General features: G+C 40.0%; 3 protein-coding genes across 5 annotated transcripts; 1 reads left to right on the plus strand and 2 right to left on the minus strand.

The window, feature by feature from the left end:
- Positions 1 to 37: 37 nt before the first annotated feature.
- tfb2m (transcription factor B2, mitochondrial) lies at positions 38 to 7,124 on the minus strand. Of its 2 annotated transcripts, none has more exons than XM_083901196.1 (10): positions 6,986 to 7,124; positions 6,111 to 6,448; positions 5,060 to 5,243; positions 4,108 to 4,199; positions 3,252 to 3,405; positions 2,913 to 3,061; positions 2,670 to 2,759; positions 2,479 to 2,541; positions 1,446 to 1,594; positions 38 to 1,314 (listed from the first exon to the last, which is right to left on the minus strand). In XM_083901196.1, the coding sequence occupies exons 2-10, from the start codon at positions 6,384 to 6,386 to the stop codon at positions 1,125 to 1,127; spliced, it is 1,347 nt and encodes a 448-aa protein (XP_083757322.1). In that variant the 5' UTR covers positions 6,387 to 6,448; positions 6,986 to 7,124; the 3' UTR covers positions 38 to 1,124. The 2 variants fall into 2 exon arrangements, with proteins under 2 accessions (XP_083757322.1, XP_083757321.1); XM_083901195.1 differs by having other exon boundaries at positions 6,111 to 6,452.
- A 981-nt stretch (positions 7,125 to 8,105) lies between these two features.
- LOC310936902 (saccharopine dehydrogenase-like oxidoreductase) lies at positions 8,106 to 17,790 on the plus strand. The gene is made up of 12 exons (XM_083901063.1): positions 8,106 to 8,363; positions 9,840 to 9,952; positions 11,556 to 11,636; positions 12,205 to 12,334; positions 12,438 to 12,487; positions 12,635 to 12,765; positions 12,923 to 13,040; positions 13,242 to 13,361; positions 13,488 to 13,544; positions 14,216 to 14,327; positions 15,648 to 15,729; positions 16,431 to 17,790. The coding sequence occupies exons 1-12, from the start codon at positions 8,165 to 8,167 to the stop codon at positions 16,519 to 16,521; spliced, it is 1,284 nt and encodes a 427-aa protein (XP_083757189.1). The 5' UTR covers positions 8,106 to 8,164; the 3' UTR covers positions 16,522 to 17,790.
- A 636-nt stretch (positions 17,791 to 18,426) lies between these two features.
- gcfc2 (GC-rich sequence DNA-binding factor 2) lies at positions 18,427 to 25,734 on the minus strand (the record flags this gene model as incomplete). 2 transcript variants are annotated; one of them, XM_083900976.1, is made up of 18 exons in its annotated part: positions 18,427 to 18,581; positions 19,052 to 19,188; positions 19,297 to 19,440; positions 19,533 to 19,599; positions 19,758 to 19,834; positions 20,164 to 20,285; positions 20,987 to 21,131; positions 21,220 to 21,419; positions 22,148 to 22,245; positions 22,360 to 22,411; positions 22,551 to 22,674; positions 22,920 to 23,103; positions 23,250 to 23,380; positions 23,551 to 23,651; positions 23,835 to 24,089; positions 24,228 to 24,440; positions 24,865 to 24,966; positions 25,407 to 25,734. In XM_083900976.1, 18 exons carry the CDS (start codon positions 25,732 to 25,734, stop codon positions 18,449 to 18,451), a joined length of 2,613 nt encoding a protein of 870 aa, XP_083757102.1. In that variant the 3' UTR covers positions 18,427 to 18,448. The 2 variants fall into 2 exon arrangements, with proteins under 2 accessions (XP_083757102.1, XP_083757101.1); XM_083900975.1 differs by having other exon boundaries at positions 22,482 to 22,674.
- Positions 25,735 to 26,568: the final 834 nt, after the last annotated feature.

Below are 26,568 nucleotides of genomic sequence, written 5' to 3' on the forward strand. Positions count from 1 at the left end.
GAAATCAATCCCAACACTGACTTGACAGTCAAAACTCTTGATTTATTCATTTGTTTAAATATTACACAGACACACAGTTTATACTCTTCTTTAGGACATACCGTTTTAAACATATACAAAGATTACGCATTCACATGGAAAATGCAAAAATTACACAAATCTATACAGTGAAAAACTTGAATTCTTTGAACAATCCTGCCAGTGGTACAGTTACTGCACTACTACTACTTCTCCCCTCGAGATGTAAGCTTGGAAAATAACCATGATATACATGTTAAATTATGTGAAGCATTTTTTAGCCTCCTTGGACATGCTGCCATTTTCTGTTTAATGATTTAGCTACTTGACAACCTTTATTTCTTTCTCATGATAAAAAGTGGATAGTTTCCAAAAGGGAACCCTTACAGAAGAGAAAGTTTTCAAAGAATCCCCCCCTGCCGTGTTGTGTTTTTTCATCTTTCATTAACACACACCAGGCCGCTGCATTACTTTAACCTAATACAACAGTGCGTCATGGTCAAGCATCCATCTCCCTGGAGAGTTGATAAAACAGACTTTATTAATTCATAAAATAAACTGCAGTCACAGCTGAGATCAAAACAATGAAAAGTATCTGTTTCCTGATACACTGTGTAGCAATAATATTCGGGTTGGCTTTATCCATGCGGGCAGCCCCACTCTCATCATCACCATCAGGACAAACAGCCCCACATTTTTCCCAACTCGGTCTCACTTTCAGTCATGAAATAATCCAGAACTCTGAATATTTCCTTCTCCGTTGTTCTCCCCGATCAGGCAACATAAACATAATTTATTGCAAATGTTTTCACAGACTGCCAAGCTATGGGTCGCAGACCCCCAGGGTTCTCTTGATGTGAAGTCCAAAAATAAACCTTGGATATAGTCTTTGACTCAAATCTCGACTCAGGGGAATCCTAGTTCATTTGAAGCTGTTTCTTCATCATCAAAAGGTTTTTTCGTGATTTCAGTAACAAAAATATTTCTGCAGTCAAGCTGTGTCAAATTACTATGCATGTCCCGACGATTATACTGTTGTTATACATATGAGTTGGTATGTAACTTTTTACGATGTAATTTCATGATTCTCTTCATGTAAATGAATTTTAGCCCCAACCTTCCCTCATTGTGTTCTCCAGGATCTCCTCATAGAGCCAGCTCTGTCTAAACTCCTGGCTCTTGTCCATTAACTGGAAGAGACGGAGGTATTCCTCTGGATAAACGTAACCCGTCAGAATGTCATCCGGCATTCCCATTTCAGGCAACAGCTTACTCCCACTATCCGGTGACCACTGGCTATGGAGGGGGGAAAGCACCAAAGAGAGAGAAGTTCAGTTTATATGACAGTGGTTACTCACTTAATTTAATTACTGCTATCAGGAAATGACACTTTTTTTTGTCTGTGTGTGTGTGTGTCTACTACTTACTTCAACCTGTCAATGAGCTTGACCGTCCTCTTAGCCAGACACTGTTTGACCATGACCATCAGAGTTGAAGCATTAGAGGGAGTGAGTCCTCCAGTGAACAGATCAGCCCGTGGACGCAGACGCACCAGGCACATGTGATCATTGGGAGTCTGAGGGGAGAAACATGTAAAGTATGGAGGCACAAGACATTGTATTACACCAATTATACCACTTCAGAATACATTCGTTTTTTTCCCCCACATTCTGACAGGATAGCATGTATTCATTTTGTGCACATCCTCTGAAAACTTTCAGATATGGACCAAACAGACAAAAGGGAGCAGAACTAATACCAGACACATAGTTATCATACGCCAAGAGGAAGAAAATTCAACAATAGCATGACTTCTCGAGGAGAGAGTTTGCTAAGTGGGGACAAAAATGAGAGTGCAATTGCTTCTGTTTTCAGCAGTGGTGGTAAATTATTTTAGTTGATATCGATGATCATGTAAGATTTTAGCACTGGTGCTCAACAGTCGAGCAGCGGTAGTGTCACTGCTAAATTAAATTTGGGGAAACAATGGGTCAATTATTACAACTTCCTCCACTGTCACTGTGTCATAAACATGAACGCCACCCTGCACTGGATGCATGAAAGAATATGATCGGTAATGTTGCATCATTTGAATCAGAGTTCATTCAGACACTTTGCTATGACACTTGAAATTTAGGTGAGATGGATTTCTCTTTGTAATATCTGACATTTAAAAATGTAAAGAGAGACCACATAATATATTTTAAAGTGAACTTGACAGATGACAACAAATATGCCATTAAGCTGAAGGAACAATCTGTAGAGTCGGAGGTATTAGACCTGGGAAAGTCTACAAACACATTTCATGGTGTCCTCTTAAACACTAAAGGAAGTTGACCAAGTTTATCAACCAGATTTTATATTTTAGCACAAGGCTGCAAAAGTGAGGGGTCTGAAAACTTTCCACATGAACTGTCCCAGTAGGAGAGTACGAAATATTGTATGATCTCTCTTCCTTACCTTTCCTTTCTGACTCGGTTTTCTCTTTGACAGCTTTGTCATCACAAATGACTCCCATGGCTCCTGCAAAGACAACAATGGAGAGATTCATGAAATGTTGAAAAGAGTGTAGTAGCATGGAATTTTAAGCTCAGCAATTGAAATCCCAGACTTACTGGTTTTAACACTTTTTTTGCCAACCTCTCTCATACCTTGTGTAATAGTTCAACATCACAGGACATCTGCCAGAGGACAGAGAAGGCTCTGTAGTTCATCATGTTACCTGGAGGTGCCGTCAATTTCTGAAAGAGACATAACAGATAGTTTGATAAAGAAGTGTACATCTGAGCCGACAGATTGTGTGAGAATAGATGTTACAACGTTATCGGTTTTCCTGTTAGAAAAGACAGTTTAACAACCCCACTTAAAAATGTAAGCGGCGGTCACTCTTTTACCTGGTATTCTCTCTCACTGATGAAGAGATTTAGCTCTATTCTTCCGAATCTGTAGGCAAACAGCCTTTCAAACAAAGCGTAGACCGTCTTGAGCAGGATGCTGCGCTCCTGATTCTGGGGCAGGATACCAAACACCTTCACTGGGATGTCTAGAAAGAGTCACACACACACACACACACTTTAGAAGAACGACACATGAGACAACACACATCATTAATTGTCTTTTTTCCCGGTGTGGTTATATGAGGTACACATAATTAATTTAGTTATGTACTATTCTTATTCTCAACCTATTTAAATGCTTGAAACAAACTTGTGTGCGTGTTCCCTTTTTCTTACCATCTGTCCAGCTGCTTTCTGATATTCCCAGATCAGTGAACAATGTGTCAGAGAGCATGACAGGGGGCTTCAAGATCCCTTGGCCAAAAGGATCCATTTTGAAGTAGTCACAGTGAACCACCTCCAGCTGACCACTGAGACGACCCTCTAACTCCTGAAAAATGAGAACATCTTTTATTTGTCTAATATCAAATATAAACACAGCTGATTGGTTGAGCTGTGCCTAAAAGCCTCTACAGATAATAGCCGTAATATTTCTTTTCTAACCAAGTTTGTTGGTTTGTTTGTTGTTGGGGGTTTTTACTGAACCAGAATGCCGTTTGTTGGCCAGAAGCAAGTGTATTCATTGAAACTGTCCCACAGCAAGCCTGAATTCCACTCTGTAGTGGTGAAGTAGATGAGTTTAATCAGTAAAATTATCACCAGCTCATCTATCTGTCCCTTACTGTGATATGTGTTTTTTTTTCCTGGTCTTTACAATATATTTGCTTAATAGCATGTAGCTGTCCACTTTTAAAACGCATCTTAAACCCCATTTTTACTCTTTGGCTTTTGACCCAGTATGAGACGTTGGTTTTTAACTTCTTTAAAGTTTTATTGTACGACCTGTGTATTTGCGTTGTTTTTATATTTTCAGTATTTTGTATTTTTGTATTGTTTGTTCTTAGGTCTATTAGGTCACACATTTGTATGTTTTATTTAGAATAAAGTTTGATTGGGTTGGACATTGACAAGGTGTTGAAATTCACCACCAAATTGCTCACAATTACATGCCATTGTTTTTCCCATGTTGCTATCGATATTCAAACACATTAGGAATAAAATAAATAGTTTGATTATTTGAAATATCTGATACCTCTAGATCATGAAGGAAGGACTTGTCTCCTTCAAGGGCCACAACTCTCTGAGCTCCAGCATTTAACAGTGTCTTTGTCAACACCCCAGGACCTGAGGACAGATGAAAACACAGCATTTTATATTTGATGTTTCACTGGCAATATGTATGTATATATGTCATATTGTGGACAAACAATCTATAATAAAAATACATACATCTTATGTGTGATAATGGCAAATTTGTTTATCAAATTGTATGAAAGTTGTCCAATAAATGAACAAAAACGCACTCAACAGAAGCATAGTTTAAGTTTTTTTAAAGTGTGGTGGAATGAGTTACTGACACAAAGTGAGTGTGACTGAGCTGTGCTCCCCCTGTACCACAAACCAGCCTGATGTCCAGGACATGGGGGAAAAACAGATTTCAGCCACTTCACTAAAGTCTCACCTAAGCGGGTGATCAGTGCACTCCAGTTTTGAGTCTGGGAAGGTTGTCTAACACTGAGTTAAAGCTGCAAACATATTCATTAATAAGATATTGCAGACTTATTGCAGCCAATGTTGATTTTATTAGGAGAGCCTTTTGTTAAAGGGGCTTAAGAAAAAGTTCTGCACTCGCTGCTCGCTACTTCAGTAACAACGTGTGGAAGTAAAGCCAGCCCACTACTGTTTTCCCTGAGGCATATAGGAGCACGAAAATCCAACCAAAATCAAATTCCTCCAGATCTACAGGTCGCTGTAGACTACCTGTAGTCATTATGCCATGACCTGTTCATTCACTGACATAAAAATTATAAATTAATTAATAATACTGCATATAACTCCCTTATAAGTGGCTAAACATGTCTTTCCGTGTGGTCTAGAAGGCAACCATGTTTTCAGTGAGAGCAAGCCTTTGTGACTCAGGCTGAACCTACATATCAAAAAACCTGAACTATGCCTTTAAACATTGTAAACAAATAAATACATACCTGGATTACATTCCAAGATAACACATTTAGCATCCTCTGGTTCTAGATGTTGGGCTACCAGTTGAGCCAGGTGTGGATCCAAAATAAAGCAACCGTTTCTTTTAGTGGACCGAGCAAGGCGCACATTCTCATCAGCCTCCCCCAAATCCAGAAGGTCATACTGACACAACCGACGACTTTGACCCTAAACAAAGACATAAACAAAACACCACACAATATATTGAGGAAAAACTTAAACATTCAGTGACGATTGAAAATGGATCCTGTGGTGTGGTGGGAACCAATGGAGGGAAGCCAGTTTATGCTTTTGAGTTCTTGTGAGAAGGCGTGGAGCAGCATTTTGAACATAGAGGAGCAATGGAAGCCAGGCTAATCCCAAAATAAAGGGCAACACTTTATTTTGGGAATCCAGTTAATCCTGCACTTCTCCTTCTTAGATGTTTTAGGACTATTTAATAATTGATTATCACAGAATCTCACCATTGGCCATGTATCACATATTGTATTGTGATATTCCCACCCCTAGACTCAGGGGTTGTTATAGGCACAAATGTTTAGAACATGTTTATTAAAATTAGGGGTAGGTCCAAATGTCGATATATCCTTGTTCTTCTTGCAATACATAATCGCTACGCCAGGGCAAATCAAGATTTTAATTCATAAATGAAGGCGCTCTAAAGTAAACGGTCCCTGCCAGCTTCACTCACGTTGTATAGGTACTTCATTACTCCTTGTGGCGGCACTGCTCAAATGAATGAAGGAAACTTGGGGCAGAAGTTACCTGGCTGAAGAAGAGGGAGTTTACAGCGGGATAACAGTGGCTAAAGCTACATTAAGAGATGCACCATCCGCGTTCAATACAAAGACTTTATGCACTTTGTTCTCTATGTTGTGAATAAATAGAGAAATCCTGCATTTTTAACGTTTTGGGTTCTTCAGTTAGATGGATATTGAGACTATCGCTGATGAATCATGATATTACTGGTATCGTCGACCATGTATCGTATCATGAGGTGCCCTGTGATTCCCACCACAAATTAAAATTGCCTACCTGTACAGCCACGGCCGACAGATTCCTGTGTGTGAGTGCAGCAGATGGGGACGTCCTCTCCGTGTACGACTGCTGTGAACTGGTAACATGTGTGGGCCGACCAGGACCAGAAGAAAGGGAGTCCAGGCTGTAAGCCCTTCTTTGAAGCGCGAGCGCTGCAGGAACACAGAAGCTAGAGAGACCCCTGTGGGCAAATGTTGCTTTGTGCAAACAGGATCTGCTTCTGATGCTGTGGCAGCATACAGGGCGCATCACCAGCACCAGAGTTCTGTACATCTTGAAACTACGCAAGAGAAAGGTCGCAGGAGATTTAAGAACTGCCCCCAAGACGTCTCAGGCTACCTGGAAGAAATGGGATGGCTTAAGTTTAGATGAAAATTAATTCACTTTGACAAAACAGCACAATAATAAAATGTTTCAGTTGTTTCAATTATGACAGAATTTGTCTCCCTCAGTTTCAGGCTGATACACTGTTAAACTGCCTCAACTTACATAATCTGAACACAGCAAACATAACTAATGTTATATCAGTGATTAATTTGCTTTTCTTGCTAAAAACATGTCCAAGTGGATCCGCATTCAATTATATGAGGAAAAACCTAAAAGTCACAGTTGAATAGTACAACTGTCTGAAATGTTAGCACGTGGGCAGGTAAAGTCCTTAATATCGTACAGTTGAGCCGTTCACTGTTCTTCATTTTGCAACTGGGACTTGTCCATAAATGTGCAAACAAAAAGTCACTCTTAATGGTGCAATAAAAGTGTTCGTTTGCGGAGACTAATACATAATCACTGTTGCTAGCCTTAGCGGCTAGCCGTGCGCTAACCTCCTCTACAAATTGTGTGGTTTCGCGGAAATAAACGTATACCCGCACCTTGCAGAATATCGCTAATGTCCTTATCTCACGACTGTTGTGGTTTCATGGTGATTCTCCGCAGTCTGCTGGCGTGTAACACTCCGTGACATTGAGCTCCGATCATCCTGACCCTTCGCTGCTTGTTTTCACAACCCTGCGCGCTCGTGCCGTCTGCTGCTGCTGCTGGCGCGTGTGATTGTCGTCACTGACACACGACATCCGCTACGACCAATCAAACGAGAAGGGTCGAGAAAACAACTGGAGGGACGTGCGCTAATGTCATGGGCGTGTGCCATGGACAACAAAAACTACTCATGGGGCCCAAAAAGCAATTTTCCCATTGACCACAATAGGTCTCCAGGTCTCCACAGGACACCTGGAGACATAGACAGGGGCTTTTATAAATCTATACATCCTATATTTTTAATTCATGGAGTTTCATATTTCAATCAAAATCTTCCTAAATGCCATAAAAAGTCTAGACAAATCTTCTTTCCGAGAGTGACGTCACAGCTGTGTACGAGCACAGTAAAGCGCGGGCATGTGGCGTCTCGGGAACGCGTACGATATGAAAACTGTATGAGAAATGTGAATAAATGAAGGCAATGAGGGGTTTTAGTTCTTCTTTTTTTTCTCAAATATTGCGAAAAAGCAGTTTTGAGTTATGTGTTTGTCGCTCATACGCATTTATTTTCAAACGTATTACCGATGTATTTTACGAGCTGCTGTGTTCATTGAGGAGACACTGATGTGTGGACTGTGGAAATAATCTGATTTTTAACGTTTTATTTTGAAAACCGGATGTTGGTAAACCTGCATGTGCACTGGATGTGAGCTGTTGTGTAATAATAATAAAAAAATAATAATAATATGTTTTATTTTTTATCAATAATTGTGAGGGCAGATCAAAGACAGTAAAGATAAGTCATACACAGATCAAAGATAACGTCACAAAATGTAAAATATCCATATACAGAAACACCGTGGACACACACACACACATACAGAGCATTCCCAACGACAGTCTTGTGTTCATATTTATTTCGTCCTCATGGTGGAGCCGGTGAGAGCGGAAGTGAGCCACACACACTGATCCCAGTGCGGGCTTACAAAGACACAATCGCACACTGTCTCTCAGTCCTCCCGCAGAGAAGTGTCGTCTGTCTCCGTCCTCCTGTCCTCTTCTAGTCTGTCACCATGGCGTGTGTTGAGACGTCCTCCAGCAGACCCTACCACCTGGTTATCTTCGGAGCTTCCGGCTTCACGGGCCAGTTTGTAGTGGAGGAAGTGGCCCGCACCGTGTCCGAGGGTCCTAAGGGGAACCTGAAGTGGGCCGTAGCGGGCAGGAGCAAGCAGAAGCTGGAGAAAGTTGTGGAGCAGGCCGCCGGAGTCCTCGGTACGTGTACATGTCCGCGTAATAGAGATAACGCCAAGTGCGCCGATGCTTAGCGGAACTTACTGTTTGTTACAGAGGGACATATTTAACGTGACACGTTGAAGATGAGCGTGAATGTTTGACCTGCTGATAATGATCAGTTTGACACGTCTTTGACCCTAAACTCTGACTCAACACATGAGGCTGCACTTGTTAAAAAGAAGACATTGCTCACATACTGCAAATGTATAAGATTTTAGGGTCCATACACACAAGAAAGAGGATTTTCAGTGGCGGTGGGAATCGCCAGAGACACCACGATACGATATTATCATGATATTTAAGTCAATATCACATGATATTGCGCATCTGCGAAATCATATATCGCGATATACACACATTACACTCACTTTCACGGTCAAAGTGAGTACTTGGTGTCTCAAAAATATATTTTGTGTAGATACAAAACACGAAATATCGCAATTTGAAGCAATTTTTTCCAGATGCAATAAAATGTTCCAACTTCAAAACGTTTATCTTCACATATAAATACAACTGCATTATTATTATGTAGCCATTATTGTTGTTGTTGCATTTAAAAAAATATATATTTATTAACATAAGCCTTTAATGTGAAACAGTTCTTAGACCACTTTCTAAAAAAAAGAAAAAAAAAGCGTGTTTTCCAACTAAACGTCACATTTGACATCAATATTGTAGGCCAAAATGAGCCATTTCAGGTTATAACAACGCACAAACAATACAATCTGGTAAGTAAATGACTAAAGATGAATTAAAGAAACATAAATCAGGATAATCAGACTCATTCTTGTCCTGGTGCAGCATGACTCGTACTAAAGTATGTGCTGGAAAAAATAAAATTGTGAAATATGTGGATTATGTAATTTACTTAGTGTCAGGCCATTTTTCCAGTATAACAATTTGTATCTAAGCAACGCTGTAAATATGGAAAATAAAGCCCATGGCCTGATCAGGGACAGCGAGCTGAGCTGTTCTGCTGCTCCTGTCAGTAAAGTGACTTTCCACAGGATTAGATGGTTATTCTGTTGTCACCCTCCTCTTTGGCTGTGCTTTCAGGGAGTGGACAACAGCTGATGGAACATACCGACTCGACTGACTGATATGTCATTACCCTCACTAACCTTCTTTTGATCCAGTTTATACTTGATGTCAAATATTTTACCTCTTCTTTTGAGGCCAGCTGAATGCAGTCATCTCAAATATTTGTTGAGACGCAGAGAATGTGTTTTAAAGATATTAAACCAATCCATCAAATCAACTTTGAAACAAGTTCTGTTTAAAACTAGGCTCTCCCTTTCCTCCCTGTGTCACCTGTTGTTTTCGCTTCCTCTGAGTCGGGGAAAAACTCATGTGACTGTTTTTGATCAACTGCTTTGCATGTGTATTTTTGGATACATATTTTAATCGTCGTGGCAATAATTGTTGCACTGTGTGTGTGTGTGTGCTCACATACAGGTAAACCTGAGCTGAGGACAGAGGTAGACATCATTGTGGCAGATGTAGCCGATCCAGATTCCTTGGCCGCCATGTGCAAACAGGCGGTGATTGTGCTCAACTGTGTGGGGCCTGTAAGTTATTTTACATTCCACTGACATTTTTGTGTGTTTTTAAGTTGTTTTTCCACAAATCAAACTCGTTTTTCTCTCTTTATCATCTCATGACACTGTCACATTGGTGTCCAGTTCAACTTATCACCATCTCTCTCTCTCACACACACACACACACACACACACACACACACACACACACACACAGTATTTTTGTTTTACACAATGAAGGCCACTGACTTGCAGCGCACAGTAAATCTCATTGTCCCAAAGCCAGAATGAGCAGCAGTTTTACAGCAGCGCTGCTTCACGTCCTGGTAGTCCGGATAAAGGCACCTTGCTTCAGACAGCGACACATGCTGATGTTATCTCATTTGTTATGGTGCAGTGCAGCAGCTGGGGTCAAAGTTTCATTCATTTGATCTTTGACTGCAGCGTGCAGTTGATAGTCTATGAAGATGAAAAAAAAAAAAGTAGAAAAAAAATTTAACATTTGTCCCAATTGATCAAACCTTGGACTTTCAACAAGGATAAGGAGTCACCAGCCAGAAAACTTATCCAGCCATCGGGGTCGAGGGCATGGCCACACCACATTTTACTGCCACTCATTTATCCTATTCACTGATCTTAATGCTCACATATTTTAATTTGTTTCTATTAGTGAATTGTTGCAAAGATAGATTACAAAAATGAAGAGTTAAAGGTACAGCTCAATGTGTAAAATGTATGTGAAATCATTTGGCAGAAATTTAGCATAAAAATAATTGCATTTAATTTTTAATAAGTGTTGGGATGATACCACTTTATTGTGTGCGATACTGAACAAAAACTAGAATATCGACCGATATTAGTCCGATACAGTCATTTTAGACCATTTTAGAGATGAACTATGAAGCTGCTAACGACACATTTGTGCTGAGTCATTTCAAAGACACAATTCTCCAACTGTGTAACAAATATTGCTCTCCTAAAAAGAAGAATATGAACTGAACTGCCCAAACATGACTCGGCTAAAATGCTTTTGCTAGTTTTATTACATATTTACAGCCTGTGCATAGTGAAGAATGCGATATATATATGATTTTTGAAATGTATCAGATTTTAATTATTGTCCGATATCCGATCCAGAATCAGAATCCGCTTTATTGGCAACGTATGAGAACACATACAAGGAATTTGCACACGCTGTACACATGACATAACATGACAAAAGAACAAGGACAACAAAGAACAATAAGTTAAAAAAGAGTGATACATATAAAGTGCAATATTGTAATTATAAAGTCTGTGGGTGGTTGGACCAATTCTGGCTGATACCGATTCTAATCCCTAGTGCAATCACTTGATTGTATGTTTTTCTTGACCCTAGAATGAGCCTTTTATATTTACAGTATATCATGTTAGATCGCCATTTTTATCCGCAATGGACAAATTAAACATCTTTTGAGTTTTGATGCTGAATAACAGCTCTGTAGGTTCAACTGCAACATGCATCTTCACCAATAAATGTTGCTAAATTGTACACACTGTAACTTAAGAATTAATATTTTTAATATTTTTTTAGTTACACACTTAAAAAAGTTAAATGTAACACCGTTCTCTCTCTCTCTCTCTGTGTATATAGTATAGATTCTATGGTGAGCCGGTTGTCAAAGCCTGTGTGGAGAATGGCGCTCACCAGCTTGACATCTCTGGAGAACCACAGGTATGAATATAGTACTGTATTTCTGTATTGTGTGTATTCATTTATTAGTTGCTTTTAATTTGAAGGTACTTGAGTGCCACTAGTTGCCGTAGTTGAACTCGCATTTCAGACCAAAGCAAAATCCATCATGAAAGCTTATGCCAGTAAGCTAACAGGTTACTGATGAGTGAGGAGGAGAAGGGTGGACTTATTTAGTTATTCTCTCATGTGATGGGCGTCTGATGCCTTTTGACCACAAATAGGGTTTTTTAAGGTTTAATTTGAATTATTTCCCTCAACTCTACTGTTAAATTGCACTGTGATCCAGCCGTCTATAATATATTTAATAAAAATGTGTGTTAATGCAACTACTTTTTTTGGGGGGTCCTTATTTTGATGTAAATATTATCATTTTAAATAATGCACCAGGTTAGAGAGATGTAAAATCCCTACAACTTGCAGAAATGAAAAAGCGGAAACTAAAATGTCTCTCATCAGATCTAATGGCGACCTTTTGACCTGGAATGTAATTGATTCAGGAAGTCGGTGAAATTGAGTGTTGCCGCTTTGTTTGTGTGGCTATGGACAGTTTCTGGAGGGCATGCAGCTGAACTACGACAGCCAGGCAGCGGACAAAGGTGTGTACATCATTGGCAGCTGTGGATTTGACTCCATACCAGCAGACATGGGAGTCATCTACACCAGAGACCAGTTCAAGGGTATGTGCTGTCTCACGTCGACACTTACGCTCACAAACAAACTGGGTTCTATAACAAATTATAGCAATACATGGTGTGTGTGTGTGTGTGTGTTCATCCACAGGTACGCTGTCTGCGGTGGAGAGCTATCTGACGTTTGGCTCAGGACCTGAGGTATGTTACTGCTTGTCTGGCTCAGTTTCTTCACCTTGTTTTTTGCAGTTTTTCTTGTTTGTGTCATCACATATTTTTCTCATCATGTAAAGTATTTTTTATGTTAATATTATCCGTCTTTGTAATATGTGTGCGTGTGTTTCTCAGGGTACGTGTATCCACGATGGCACATGGCAATCAGCTGTCTATGGGTTTGCTGACGGCCAGAAGCTCCAGAGTCTGAGGAGGAAGTTTAACTACAAACCTCTGCCATTTGTTGGCTCTAGGCTTAAACGCAGGTATGTTGTTGTTGTTGTTTTGTAGTTGTTTAGCTTCAACTTGTAATTGTTTTCTGGTGGAAAAACATGACTACCATATAGTGAGGTTCAGGTCACAGTATCAGCTAATACATAGTGGTACAATATGAAAGTAACCTCTGTGTGTGTGTGTTTACAGGGGAACGCTGTTCTTCAGTGATGATATCCAGCAGTACACGGTGCCCTTCATGGGCTCCGATCCGTCCGTTGTAAAGAGAACTCAGCGCTTCCTGGTAGACGAACATAAGGAAACACCGGTCAGTTTCCCACTAATGATCCACATGATAATTTAAAGCTAATATAGGTGTTGTTTTTTCGAGGTATCTTAGAGATATGTGGCACTGATGCCACGTCAAGAGAACACAAGTTTTGTGCATTTCTACATTGGCTGACTGTCTGTACCTGGAGACTATGTTAAGTTTTGTTTACACTCGATGATCTGTTGTTGTCAACTTTAGGTTCAGTATGGAGCGTATGCGGGAATTGGAGGCGTCGGCAACCTCATCAAGCTGATGTTCACTGGCATGATTTTCTGGTTCTTAGTCAAGTTCAGTTTTGGGCGCAACCTGCTTATCAAGGTAAACCGACATGAAACACACACACAACACAACACAACACAGTGACATAGTACAGAAAGTTTCACATTTCACAACTGACTATAACTGAATATTCCACCAATGTCTGTCTGTGTTCCCTCTTCTCAGCACCCTGAGCTCTTCTCCTTTGGGCTCTTCTCTAAAGCCGGACCAACTAGAAAGCAGGTATGTGAAACATTTTAAATTCTTCTTAAAACCCACCTCTTTTCTTTGGCTTTTAACACAACGTAGATCGTTGATTTTATGTGTTTTATGTGTTTTATGTTTTTTTGTTGTGTCACATTTTCTATTTTATCTTTCTATTTTATATCTGTTTTTATTTTTATCTCTATTTTACCTATTGTGCAGCACTTTGGAAACAGTTTGTTTGTTTAAACTCGTGCTTTATAAATAAAGTGGATTGGATTGGATAGGTAAAGTTTTGGCAGAACAGAAAATTAGAGACTTATGGATAAAATGATAGTTTTTGTTGTTTGAATTACTGACACATAGTCGGTGCTGAAAGTGCTGCATTGTATACGGTGGCCCAGTAAGTGCAAAACAATATTACAAAGTTTAATATACATTTTAAACTAAGCTTGAGACAAATTTAAATTCAAGACACAAAAAAAAACATGTACTGCAAATTTACAAAAGTTTGATCCCTCGCAGGTGGCGCTATGCTCTTGACTGAGTTTTGTGTGCTGATGTTTGGTCTTTTGTCTTACGTGAAAAAAAAAAAAATTGCAATAGGTTCTTGCACCACTGTGAGTGCTCATGCACTAAAAATGTAAAACACTTTTACAAATCCAGAAATGTATACACATACAAATCATTCACCGTGTGTACGTTTTTAGATGGAAGGCTCATCGTTCCGGTTTGCCTTCTATGGAGAGGGATACACTGAAAGCGAGGACCCTTCGCAGGGGAAACCAACCGGAAAGATCCGCACACTGGTTCAGGGACCAGGTAAGTCAAGATCCAAGTTAATTCAGGATTTGTGCTTCATTTAAATTGACTATTATGTGATGGAAAGTAGTGGCTGTGGAGCAGTGGTGTAGTGTGGGCTACTGTAGTGGGTATAATGTCAGCATGGGTTGCCAGACCAGCAGCACAATAAGCTACAAAAAGAGTATGCACATATTTAGTGTTTTTAATGAAAACGACCGTCATCATTACTCTTTATTTGCAAAAACAAATTACATGAGTATAATTTCTGTCAAAAAACAGAGTTGATATGTATGAATGCCCATTTTTTTAAGTGGTAATACTAAAATCCTGACCTTTTTGTAGTGGGTATGCTCCGTAAACCTGCAGGTTACATAGACTACACCACTGCTGTGGAGTAAAGACTGTGTGGATTTTCTTAATCGTGTCTAAAAATGTGTGACTCGCTGTTAGCACAGTTAGCAGAACTCCTCCTCAAACACTGTAGTGATATAAACACCCTCAACAGGCTTTACCTTTTAATTTATTTTTGATTGTTTTTCATCACTTTACAGCGGAGGTTAGATGGATTCATTTTGCATCATAAATACATCATTTTGGAACTATATATCGTTCCCTTTCAGCACAGGCACTTTTATTTTGAAATATCTATCATTGCAATATTGTGATGGAATATATGTGATATAATTCTTTCATGTTTTTCATTTGACTGGCCCCCCATACTGGCCAGACCCAGGGTCGCTTGAGTTTGACTCTCCTGCTTTACGGGGACTTTAACAACTAGTTTATACAGCAGTTTAAAAAATAATATATTTTAAAAAGACGCGCATAACGCCATCTCTACGTGACTCACGATTGTTAAAATGAGTCTCTAAAGTAACGCTGAACTTTAAAAACAGAGGCACACATACGCAGTACACGGGTACGCTGGTTATTTGTAGCGCTGCTGTTTTCGTTTAATTAACAGACCACTCCACTTAGACACTAGGCGCGCTAACGGCGCTAAAGGAGCTAACGCAGCTAATGGCGCTAACTGATAAACAGTGCCGCGGCACGAAAAACTGCGTCACTTTGGAGACTCGTGGGGAGTCACGTAAACATGTCGTCACGTGAGTCGTCATGGAAACGCGTCATTCGCGAATGTTGATGCCGTTGACGTGCCCAGCACTAATTTTAGTAAAGCCTTAATTAAGACAGGGACAAAACATCACAGCACCACACGTACGTGCCTCTGTCCTTTCTAGGTTGGATATTTACAGTAAATATTCGTTAGCCAGTTTGGCTGGTTTAACGCGTTCCTTCGTGTGTTTAATGAATTATTGTCTGTCTGGCTTTATTTAGAGTGTGGATATGTGGCCACACCCATTGCCATGGTACAAGCTGCCCTCACCATACTCGGTGAACCTTCAGCTTTGCCCAAGAGGTGAGTTATCGCCGTATCACAGACTGAATCTACTACAGCTCGTAGCAGCTGTACGTCGTCACAAATACGGAAACGTCGTGAATGCTGATGTAGCTATTGTACAATTAATTGTTCCAGCTTTGCTTCTGTGCAGTGTTTTGGCATTGTTTTATTGACGGTACAGTAGTTTAAAGTGATCGTTCAGGTTTTTTTTGTTTGAGGTACTGCCACATAGTCGGTACTGACTGTCGTGCCTGCCCAGTGCAATCGGCACATGTTTTGTATCAGCACTAGAGCTGAACGATTTTTTAATAAATATCTAATTTACATTATTTTTGACTGATATTGTGACTGTGGTATGATTTGTGATATTAGAGGAAATGGTAAGTTTACATAATTTACATAAACAATATTCAGTATAAAAATGGTATTTATAAATGTTTTGCATTTTTGGCTTGAATGAACATGAATTGCACCTCTTAGTTAAATTAGTCGTTCAGCCCTAGTTCAGAACCTCTTACAAGCACACTTCAAATAAAACCAAACTAGTTTATTTTTTAATTAAATAGATCAATAGCAGGATAAATATGTGCTTCAGCCATGCTGTGTTCATCATTTCAGTACATGAGTGATTTCTTTGTATGACAAAATCTTGCAGATGTTTAGTAATAGTATTAATAGTAGTATCAATTAATATTTTTTATTTCCTCCTTCATTTCCAGGGGAGGAGTGTACACTCCTGGAGCGGTTTTTGCAAAAACCACTCTCGTCGACCGCCTGAACAAACATGGCATCCAGTTCTCCGTCCTCTAAAATGTGTCCTCTCCGCGATGCTGTACTCCCAGGTTTTCTGAGCACTAACAGTAATATAATCACAAACAGTTAGGAGTAGTAACTGAGTGCACATTCAGACTTAGTTATAATGTTGTTATTATGCTTTGTAGTTGGTCTACTGTTTGCTTGAATGTATTAACCTTCTGCTTGTGAGATAAACAGCACAATGGTGGCAGCGTTTGAAAGCCGAGGACAGTTTGTCTCCATTTACATGATTATATTCTGCTTATGACAAGAAAACATTATTTTATGGCAAACATCCACACAAAAAACAGCCCAAATAAGTTTACACTTCAATGTTGAAAGTTGTGGTTTTGTAAATCATGTAAACCCTCCTAAGAACCAGTGCCTGATTTGTCCATTCTGGGCTACTGTAGACCTGTGCATAAAGGACTCTTTCTAAATTAAATAGAAATATAATGTCTCATTTTTATATATATATTTGTACACAACACAACATAGGGCTTCTAAGTTATGACCAAAACCGTAATCATAGTTGGTTTGATTAATATTGAGATTGTGATTTATTGATGAGTAATTCTAACATCTAACATATCTGTTTAATTCAATGTTGGGCTTCATTCTTGTGTACACATTTTGGGGGCATTTTGCACACTGTTCATGCTTGGAGGGTTAGATTAAATCACAACTGTATAGAAAATGTGTTGTAAGAGTAAAAAAAAAACAGCTGTAATTGTGTAAGAAAAATAACTCCTAATGTCTGTAGCTGTGTATCTTGTAGCCTACAGTCGCTCTCCAGCTGTACAAGGATATATTCATCCAGTGGAGTGAAAAACTCAATTACTATTGTGTTATTCTGCACGTATGTGTTTGCATTTCCTGGCCTGGCACTTAAAATCCTGATTATTTGTTTTGTTTCTATTAATATTTAATCATCTTTCTGTAGCTGAACACCACAGCACTTCCACAGAGTTGCTTCAGAGCTTTATCAAAAAAATGCCTCCAGCTTTTTGTGCACATCGGCACGAGTTATTCTATGAAACTGGACACGAGTATGTGTGAGAGTGTGTGTGTGAAGTGTGCTTTGTCTCTGTGGGTTTCTATCGGCTGGAATATTTTCACCCGTGAAGTGAAATGATCGCTGTCCAGACTGGTTTGTAAGTGTTCTTGGGAGTTTGAGTGTTATGTGCACGTGACAGACATGTTTGACCCTAAGTTCCAGGGTTTCGTTTTTGTGTGCTTTGCTTTGGATGGGCTCCCCAAATAAAGTCAATGCTGCTACAGAAACAGTTTGTTTTGAGTTTTTTTTTTTTTCATACATCTATGGAAAATAATGAAGTAAGCAGGGTTCCCACAGGTCCTTGAAATCCTTGAAATGTTGTGCAAGAAAGAAGATGATATTTAATCTCCCTTGTTTGCAGAGCAAATGCCGAGTGCATACAAGTTGCTAATCCAACAACTGCTCTGCAAAGAAACTGAAAAAAGAAAAGGAGTCTAAAAGAGTCACACATTAGATGAGTGCTTCTCTCAATCCAGCAGGTTAAACTTAGTATACTTTTTTGCAGAGATACCGTCTACTGCAGCTTTTAAGTTCCAGAGCAGAGTGTGGACGTCTGGGTAAAAGGTTGCATTCCTGATTTGACCTAGTTGTTCTCTCTCACTTCCACACATACACACAGAGAGAGAGAGAGAGTACCATGACGTAATGATGCCAGTGAGTGTTTAAAATATCCATAATTGGCAACTGAACAAAGGTAGAGTATTGTTCCACCTCTGCCCTGTGAAATTATCACAACTTGCATGTAAAATTCTAAATAAAATTCCAGATATTTAAAACAAACAAAAGTTTATTCATAAAAAATACATTTATCTCCAGTACAAAAATGACAAAAATATTTCTGACGAAAACATTCCTTGGTTGTAAGTTATTTGCACTGTTTGTCGTTCACTCCGTGTCTTGGTTTAGCAGCTGGTGAGCGTAGATGACGTCTTGGTAGTGATATTTCTCTGCGATGGTCATGATGGAGTCGTTGCACCGGATTCTGCTCAGAACCTGCAGCAGTTCAACCACAGCAGACCTGCAGCAAAAAGCATATACACCTGGATTAGATAATTATGCTCATATTGATGCTTTTGAATTGAGTAATATATACATTTTTACCAAAATAAAGTTTTATTCCAAAGAAAATAAAGTTGTTTATTTTATGTTAAAGCAGAGACGGGGTTGGAACAGATGGAATAAACTACACCCCTTTAGTGGTATGTTCCATCTCCCCAGTGTCTCCCACAGAGACAATTCTGATGACCACCATTACTACAGTGGCAGGTCACAGTGCCATGGAAAGATGGCCAGAATATACGGGAGAAAAATGACACCACCACTGTGTAATAGAATGACAGGACTGTAACTTTTCAAAAGCTTTACAAAAAAATGCATATCACAGAGCAGATGAAGTAAAGATCTGTTTCTTTGTTTTTTCCCACTATGTTGAATTGTATTACAGCCATTTCTTTCTTATGGCAACATAACATGTCATCTTGTTATTACCTGGCGTTTGGATCTTGAGGAGAATGCTGCTTGCAGATTGAATGCACTCTCTGAATCAGGTGGTTTCTAAAGTTCTGGAGCTGAGGCAAACAAGCGTTCAATCCTTTGAACCAGGAAAGCGGGAGACTCTCTGCTATCTGGAGAGAGAGAGGCAGAGATGGTTTTATATATTTTCCAAACACATGCAGAGACTAAAGCATGAACACACTGTATATTTCAGGACAAAAAACACTGAATTAAAATACCCTTTTGCATGTCCGGTCAGAGTTATCCAGAGTCTGACTGCTCAGAGTGATCACCACGTATCGGTTCAGCAGTTTGTCCAACACCAGCTCCTTCAGTAGAGTGTCGGGAAGCAGCAGATCCCATTTGCACATGTTACCTAGAAGCTAATACAAAGACAAAAAATGGCTTAAACAAACAGATCAAAAAACAACGAGACTGAGAAAAGATGAGCAACATTAGATGGAGAGAGCAGTACCTTTATGGCCATCCACAACTGCTGCTCCCTGAAGCGACTCTGTGGACACAACTTGTCCTCGAGGACCCTGTATTTGGCAGAAAGACAAACAAATAGATGAGAACACCGTTATATTTTATAAGATATAACATGAAACATTAACTTCTTGCTTTTGCACAATACTGTGCATAATAACTTTATGGTAAATATTTACATGATTATAAAGGCTCAAACAGAAAAACTCACTGTTTGGGGTAAAGAGGGATGAAGACATCTTCGTCGACACAGCTCTTTAGTCTCCTGACCACAGCCTCTGTAAACGTCTGCACACAATAGAAACACACATGTTCATGTACTGTGCATCTGATATGTACATTTTTGTTTATTCATACATGTACTGCAGGTTTGTGTTTTGTTTTTCATATTTCTCATTGATATATTAGGAATTTGATTTAAACTTGTTGTTTATATAGTACTAGAGTTTGTTCTACTCGGTGTCTTAAGCATTTACAAGTAGACATTTCCATGGTAACAGTGAGCTCTAACATTCAGAGTGATGTAGTTGGATGTTTCAATATTATGGCTGATAATCAAGCTCTCACACATTCGCAACATAACAAATGAAACTGATCAGCATCACTATCGGCTTCACCTTGACTGGTTTACTCTGCTCCCCTTCAAAGATGGAATAGTCCTCCTTCAGTTTGTGACAGACTTCAGACAGACCGACCGACTGTTGGCAGGACAACGGATCCCAAATCAGATCCACAAATACTAAAAGCAGCAGAGTGGGGGGGAAAAGACAGACAGAGTAAGATGCATCTGTATTTTTTTCCTGTATTCCTCCAAGAAATAATGTAAAATCTGCCTAAAATGACCCCTGCCTTCAAAGATTAAACATGTAATGAGACATGTAATCCTTGTGTTTTCTCTCGCCGATTAAAAAGCCCATTTAGAAACAGACATTTGTTTCATTTTAATCTTAAATATTACCTTTAAAAAAAAAAAAAAAAAAACAAGGAAGATTCTGGAATTCATAAATTATTATTATTATTACCTTGGTTTAATATTATTTTTATGATATATATTTGCTGATCCCAGCCCTAATAATAATAATAATAATTGTATAATTTATTTCTTCATCATTTTACAAAGATCTGCATCTAGATTCACATTTTAGCTGTTATCAGAAGCCAATTGAATCCACCATAACAGACTTAAAAAAATATGTCACATCCACATAAACAAGGCATGCGTGTGTCGGTGTAAAACCAAACCTCTCCATTTTCGGAGTTCTAATCTGCTTGGGTAATATGGACAGAGGGTGCCATAGTGTACAGTGGATGTGGCCTTACATAAGCACTTGCCGTGTTGCCTTAATGTGTTTTGTAATGTGTGATTTATTCAATAAATACATTTTTAAAATAGCAAAAGACCAGAGAACCATAAAGGTAAAAGAAATGTGTGTGTGTTACCTGTCATTTTGGGTAGGACAGTCTTTTCAATGACATTAGACAACGTCTGTCTGTCTATGTGATCAAGTTCTTCGTGACCATGTCCATAACAGAACGTCTCCAGTGCTGTGAACCATGGGAGGTTTTCAAAGTCCCCGCTGGCATCCTGAAAGAAAAGACATGTTGTGTAATGACAGCTGTGTGTCTGTACAACTAATCCCCTGTGGTGTTTTATAGTGTGTGTGTACACACACCTTTAGTGGGTTCCACGCCAGCAGCTGAAGTCTAATGATCGGATTCAACAACTTGGGCAGACAGAGAGAGATGTAGGCACTGTGGTAGGACTCGGAGTAAGATCGTCTCCATTCTTCAAAGCGACTCAGGATCTTTTTAACGTCACAGAAATCGTCCTGAACGTCGGAAAACACTGCCTGGGACTTCAGCACGATGTCAGCTGGACGGGAGGAAAAGTGAGGGAGAGAAAAACAACAAACAGATCACGAGTCAAATTTTTTTTTTTTTTTTTTTTTTAAGATTCCCTGCATTTCTCTGTAAAACACATTTAAGTGTTAAAGCTACACTGTTAAAGCTCAAGTAGTTAATTTCTATCACCAAAACACTGATTGGCTTAATCAGCTTTGTGCAAAACTCATCTGACACCGTTTTTTTATGAATCGCTGGGGGTTAAATGTTTTCAATTGCAAACATTCAATTACAGTGAAATTATTTTTTGAAAATCTGTGCTGAAGAGTAACATGGGTTTCTCAGGGATCTGTCAGTAAATCAAGGGGAAGTTTTTCTAGTATCTACAAAATTTTTAATTTTTATCCAATCAGGACCAAGAACTCCACAAAGAAGCGGTCCACTCCGCTCTTTAGGTTACGCAGTTTGTCATAAGACCATATTTAGACCATCTTGAGCAATCACATTCAGATCAAGCCATGTACAGGTCTGAACACTTCCTGAATGTCTCCTCAGGTCTGAACAGAAAAAAACACATTCACAGGTGGTTTGACCTGACCTTTGATCTGACCTCAGAACAGAGGAGAGCCTAAACTGTTTCACGATGTGACTAAGGAGAGTAATGCCAACGGCAGCAACAGACAGCATGGTTGACGGCAGCTTTAAGCTCCCATTGTAAGCAGAATGGAGCTGAACTAAGCTAATAGGATTCATCCCTACCTATCTTTTTCTGCAGCTGCTCCTCTTCTTCGGCTGAAGGTGTCGAGTCTTCAGGAAGATCCATGTTGTCCTCAGCTTTAGCAGCGGTGCTTTCGACCCTGCAGCACACACAAGAGACACAGTAAAACATTACCTCAGAGCCCCAAAACTCTGGTCACAGAATGTTACCAGGTGTGAAGGCATAAAAAGTATATATATTTTTTTATACTTACTCTTGAGTTTCTGATCCATTGGTTGAGGTTTCTCTCTGTTCATCTGTGCTATCTAAGGAAAAAAGGGAAGACAAAATGAACTAGTAAACAAAGTAAATGAACTTGCACATGGAGAGTACAACCTTCTTGCTGTGAGGCAATCACATGTCCACTGCACCGCCCTCCACATAGACTCAAAAGGGCAAACTCACAGCTGAGCTGCTGCAGACCCTCAGCCTGTTCCTTGACCATCTGTCTTCTCTGAGCCAGCAGCGCCTCCATCTGGTCAGACAGCAGAGAGTGGAGGTCCAGCTCTAAGGAGTTGATCTCCACAACCTAGAGTTAACAGATTTTCAGATCAGTCAGATGTTCTTGCCCTGGGACACATCAGCATGTTGACTAGCCCGGATCAAGCCTACACACTTCCTGACCTGCTCTAACACTGATCCACAGCCTTCAGCAGAAAATATGCTATTCTAGCATTGGCAATAACTGCCTACTCTGCAAAGCGACTTAAAATATGGGAGAAAAAACAGGATTAAACAGAGGAAATAATCTCAGCAGACATATTCATTTCTTACCTTTTCCCGCAGACATTCCACCAAGTTGTGGACATAGAGGGCCATGCTCCTGTAAAACTTCAGCTGGCTCTCAGAGGAACTTTCAGTCAGAGACTCCACTGCGGTTGTGGCACCTTCAACGTCCCCCTCCATCCTCCTGAGCTCTGCCTGCCGAGCTCTGTGCACCTCCGACAGGGACTCCAGTCTTCAATTAAGAAAAGTCAGGGAAAAAGATTCAAGATATGTTTCTTTTTTATTACAACACAAGGGTTCTTTGCATCATGGAGTAACAAATACAAAATCCTACCCTAACTATCACTTTAAGGCAGACAAAGCTAGAGGAAAACTTACTTTGCTCTGATCCTCTTCTTGACCATTGACACACTGATAGGAGGAAGAGTTTTTGGAAATGTTACCGATCTCTTCTTCCGTCTTCCTTTGTCTCGTCTACTGCTGCTGGAGCTGCTCGACTCACTGTCGGACTGAGGAGAAGAGAACAAGAGGTTTGAGGATGTGAACGCTGCAACACAAGGAAGAGAAGCTTACACCGTTTAAAGGCTGAAGATTTAAAGGTTCTGCCAACATTGGACCTTTAGCATCCATCCAGAGACAAAGTAAAAAGAGTGTGTGGGGTGTAAATGCACCTTCCTACCTGTTCTCTCTGCTGTCTCTTGACTCCCTTTCCAATTTGCATCTCCTCCCATAGTTCCTGCTCCTCCTCTTCACTCCCCGACAGGCTGCCTTCACTTCCTCCTAGATTTCACAAAAACACATCAGCATTCTGTCAATTTTTTTTTTACCTTTATACAACAGATAATTTTAGTTTAATCCTGCTGATACAGTAGTTTAGTCTTTGTGCTAATTCATGTTATTAAGGAAAAGAAAACATTGGATGTCAAATTCCATTTTTGATACACAAATCAAACACATACGTACCCAGCTTCTCTGCAATCCTCTCTCGAATGCTCTTCAGTCTTGGTGCAAACTCAATTCTTCTCTCATGATCATCTGGCTCATCATCATCATCAAGTACATCTTCTTCTTCTTCGTCATTGTCCTTGCTGTAGTGATCTGGTGTGCTACCAGCAGAGCTCCGTCCGTCTCTGTCCAGGGCAATAAACTCAGTCTGGGCTCGAGTGGCACGGCGCTTCCTCTTGGCTGCTAGGATCTCCTCAGCGTTAGGGATAACCACTGTAAAGATCAATTCAGAGACATAAAAATGCAGGAACCTGCACACACACCCAATCACACAGCTCCAACATTCAGCCAAAACACCCTGACACATAATCTCTCTGTCACACACAGGAAAGTCGAACAAAAAACACAAACCTTTTTTGACATTGGAGTAGCTAGAGTCTGAGCTGGCAGAAGGCGACATTGCACCACCTTCATCACTGTCGCTGTCATCAGTGTTGATTCCGTCATCATCCTCACTATCATTATCATCATCGTCATCATCAGAGTACAGACCATTTGGTGAAGACTGACTGTCGGAATCTTGCCTCGGAGACAAAGATGGCGGGACATCGACCACAGCTGGTGCTGGAAGGAGAGGGAGACATTTGGATGTATAATGATGTTAGCCAACACTATTGAATTATCATCAAGATCATTTCAGAAATTAGTTGAACATTTAAATTGGTTTAAAGGTTTTCAAGATTCAAGAATATAAGTATGGTCCAAGAGGGAAATTTGCGGCAGCAGACAACCCTGATACCCTGAGGTGTTCTGGTAAACATTGAAGAAAAACATACATTGTACATTTCATTTGCAAGGGGTTAAGGCAGGGCTGTATTGTATTGTTATGTAGTTATGGACACATTCCTTATCCACACTAACTGTGGAGACACACGCCTGCTCATGCAAACATGCATTTGGTGCATGTATACTGTGCAAATGTGAGTAACATTACATTTATCATGCTAGTCTGTTTGGGTCTGTATGGAGCATCTGTTCAGACACATACCTGCGTTGTAAGGCATCCTGGCAGATGAAGTTCCCTTCTTTTGGACTTGAAAAAGCACAGCTTTATCAGAAGACTTCTTCACTTTAAACGCCAATTCTTCCGCTAAAATGGGGTCAAGAAAACCAGAGACCCATGATGAGCAAAATCTAGCTGGTGACCACAAACATCCTCCAGTGACTACCCTCAGACGGTTCGCTCTTATTTAATTACAATTGCTATATGTAAGCATATGAATGAAAACCTAGAATTGTTCTTTGACAGATTTGCAATTAATTTACTCAAACTAAGATGGGGAGGAAAAGGGAAAACAAAGAAGAAGGCAGAGATTACAGCTCAGCTAAATGCTTTCAAACACCAAGAACAAACAAACTAAAGTTGAAGTGCTATCAACCTGAGGCTTATTGTGTAAATTAAGGTGATTATCACACATTAACTTTCTAACCGACTTTATATTTGTTTACATGTTATGTTCTGATGATTGTGTTGGTAGTTTTATACTAGAATATCATTCCACATTGAACAGCATAAACACGCCATGTTACCTTCTCTGTCGTCAGAGAAACTGAGGACAGTACTCGTTTTCTTTTCCCCTGAATCGCTCTCTTTCTTCACGTCTTCCATCAGACTCTCGCTGTCCTCTTCGTCACCTTTGGTCGGCTTCTTCTTCTCGGCCGTCGACTCCTGTTTGGAGCTGCAGGAGATGCCACGGCCCTGGTTCACTGTGACCTGTTGTTTGTTCACCACAGCAGAAGATATCGTAACGTCGCCTCCATCTCCTCCACTCCCCTGCTGCTGCTGCTGCTGCTCCTCGTCGTCGCTGGAGCTCTGTTTTCTCTGCCGAAAGTTTCGCCTGGGCTTCTTGTTGAACATTTTCGTTCCACAGACGACGAGGTGACAGGAACATCAACGACAGACGCTTTACGGCCAGCCGGAAATTGCTTGCAGATGTCGCAAAGAACAGTTGTTGTCAATCATCTTCTTCTTCTTTTTTGTTTTACGGCGGTTGGCATCCAGCTGTAGGCGCATTACCGCCCCCTTCTGCTCTGGAGTGTGAACCAGAAAATAGGCCACACTCTTTTCCCCAATTCTATCCTAACTTATATCCTATAACATAGCCCGGTACCCCTTAAGAAACACCCCAAAAGCACATGTTCCACAGATTCCTCCTCTTCCTTACACGTCTGATGATGCTTCCCTACCAATTTCAGTGACTTATTCAGTGCACAGTGCCCTAGCCTTAACATCATTACCACTACCTTTGCTCTCCTGTGTCTCATACCTGCCCTGTTTACCCTGACGCTGTTTTGTATTTGATATAAATGCCTTACTGACACTCACTTCCACCTCTACTCTTCCTTTCCTTAATGCCCTCTTTGCCAATTCATCTGCCCTCTCATTCCCCCTCACCCTTACATGCACTGGAACCCACATAAATCTAACTTGACCTCCTCTCTTCATTATTCTATTAACTGACTGCAGAATTTCATACAACACGTCCTGACGGCTATTAGAATGAAATGAATTCACGCAACTGTTCACAATATTGCATCGTGGTATCACACATATACTTTATGTAATACTATTTATGATGTAAAATTAATGTATTTATATCGAAAAAACAGACATTTATGTTAAATTGCATTAATAATAGTGTGGACAACTGTATTTCAAATTCATACCAGGAGCCGTTTCGGCCACTGCCAT

Source organism: Microchirus variegatus (genome assembly GCF_963457635.1).
Source record: "Microchirus variegatus genome assembly, chromosome: 14".
NCBI lineage: Eukaryota > Metazoa > Chordata > Actinopteri > Pleuronectiformes > Soleidae > Microchirus > Microchirus variegatus.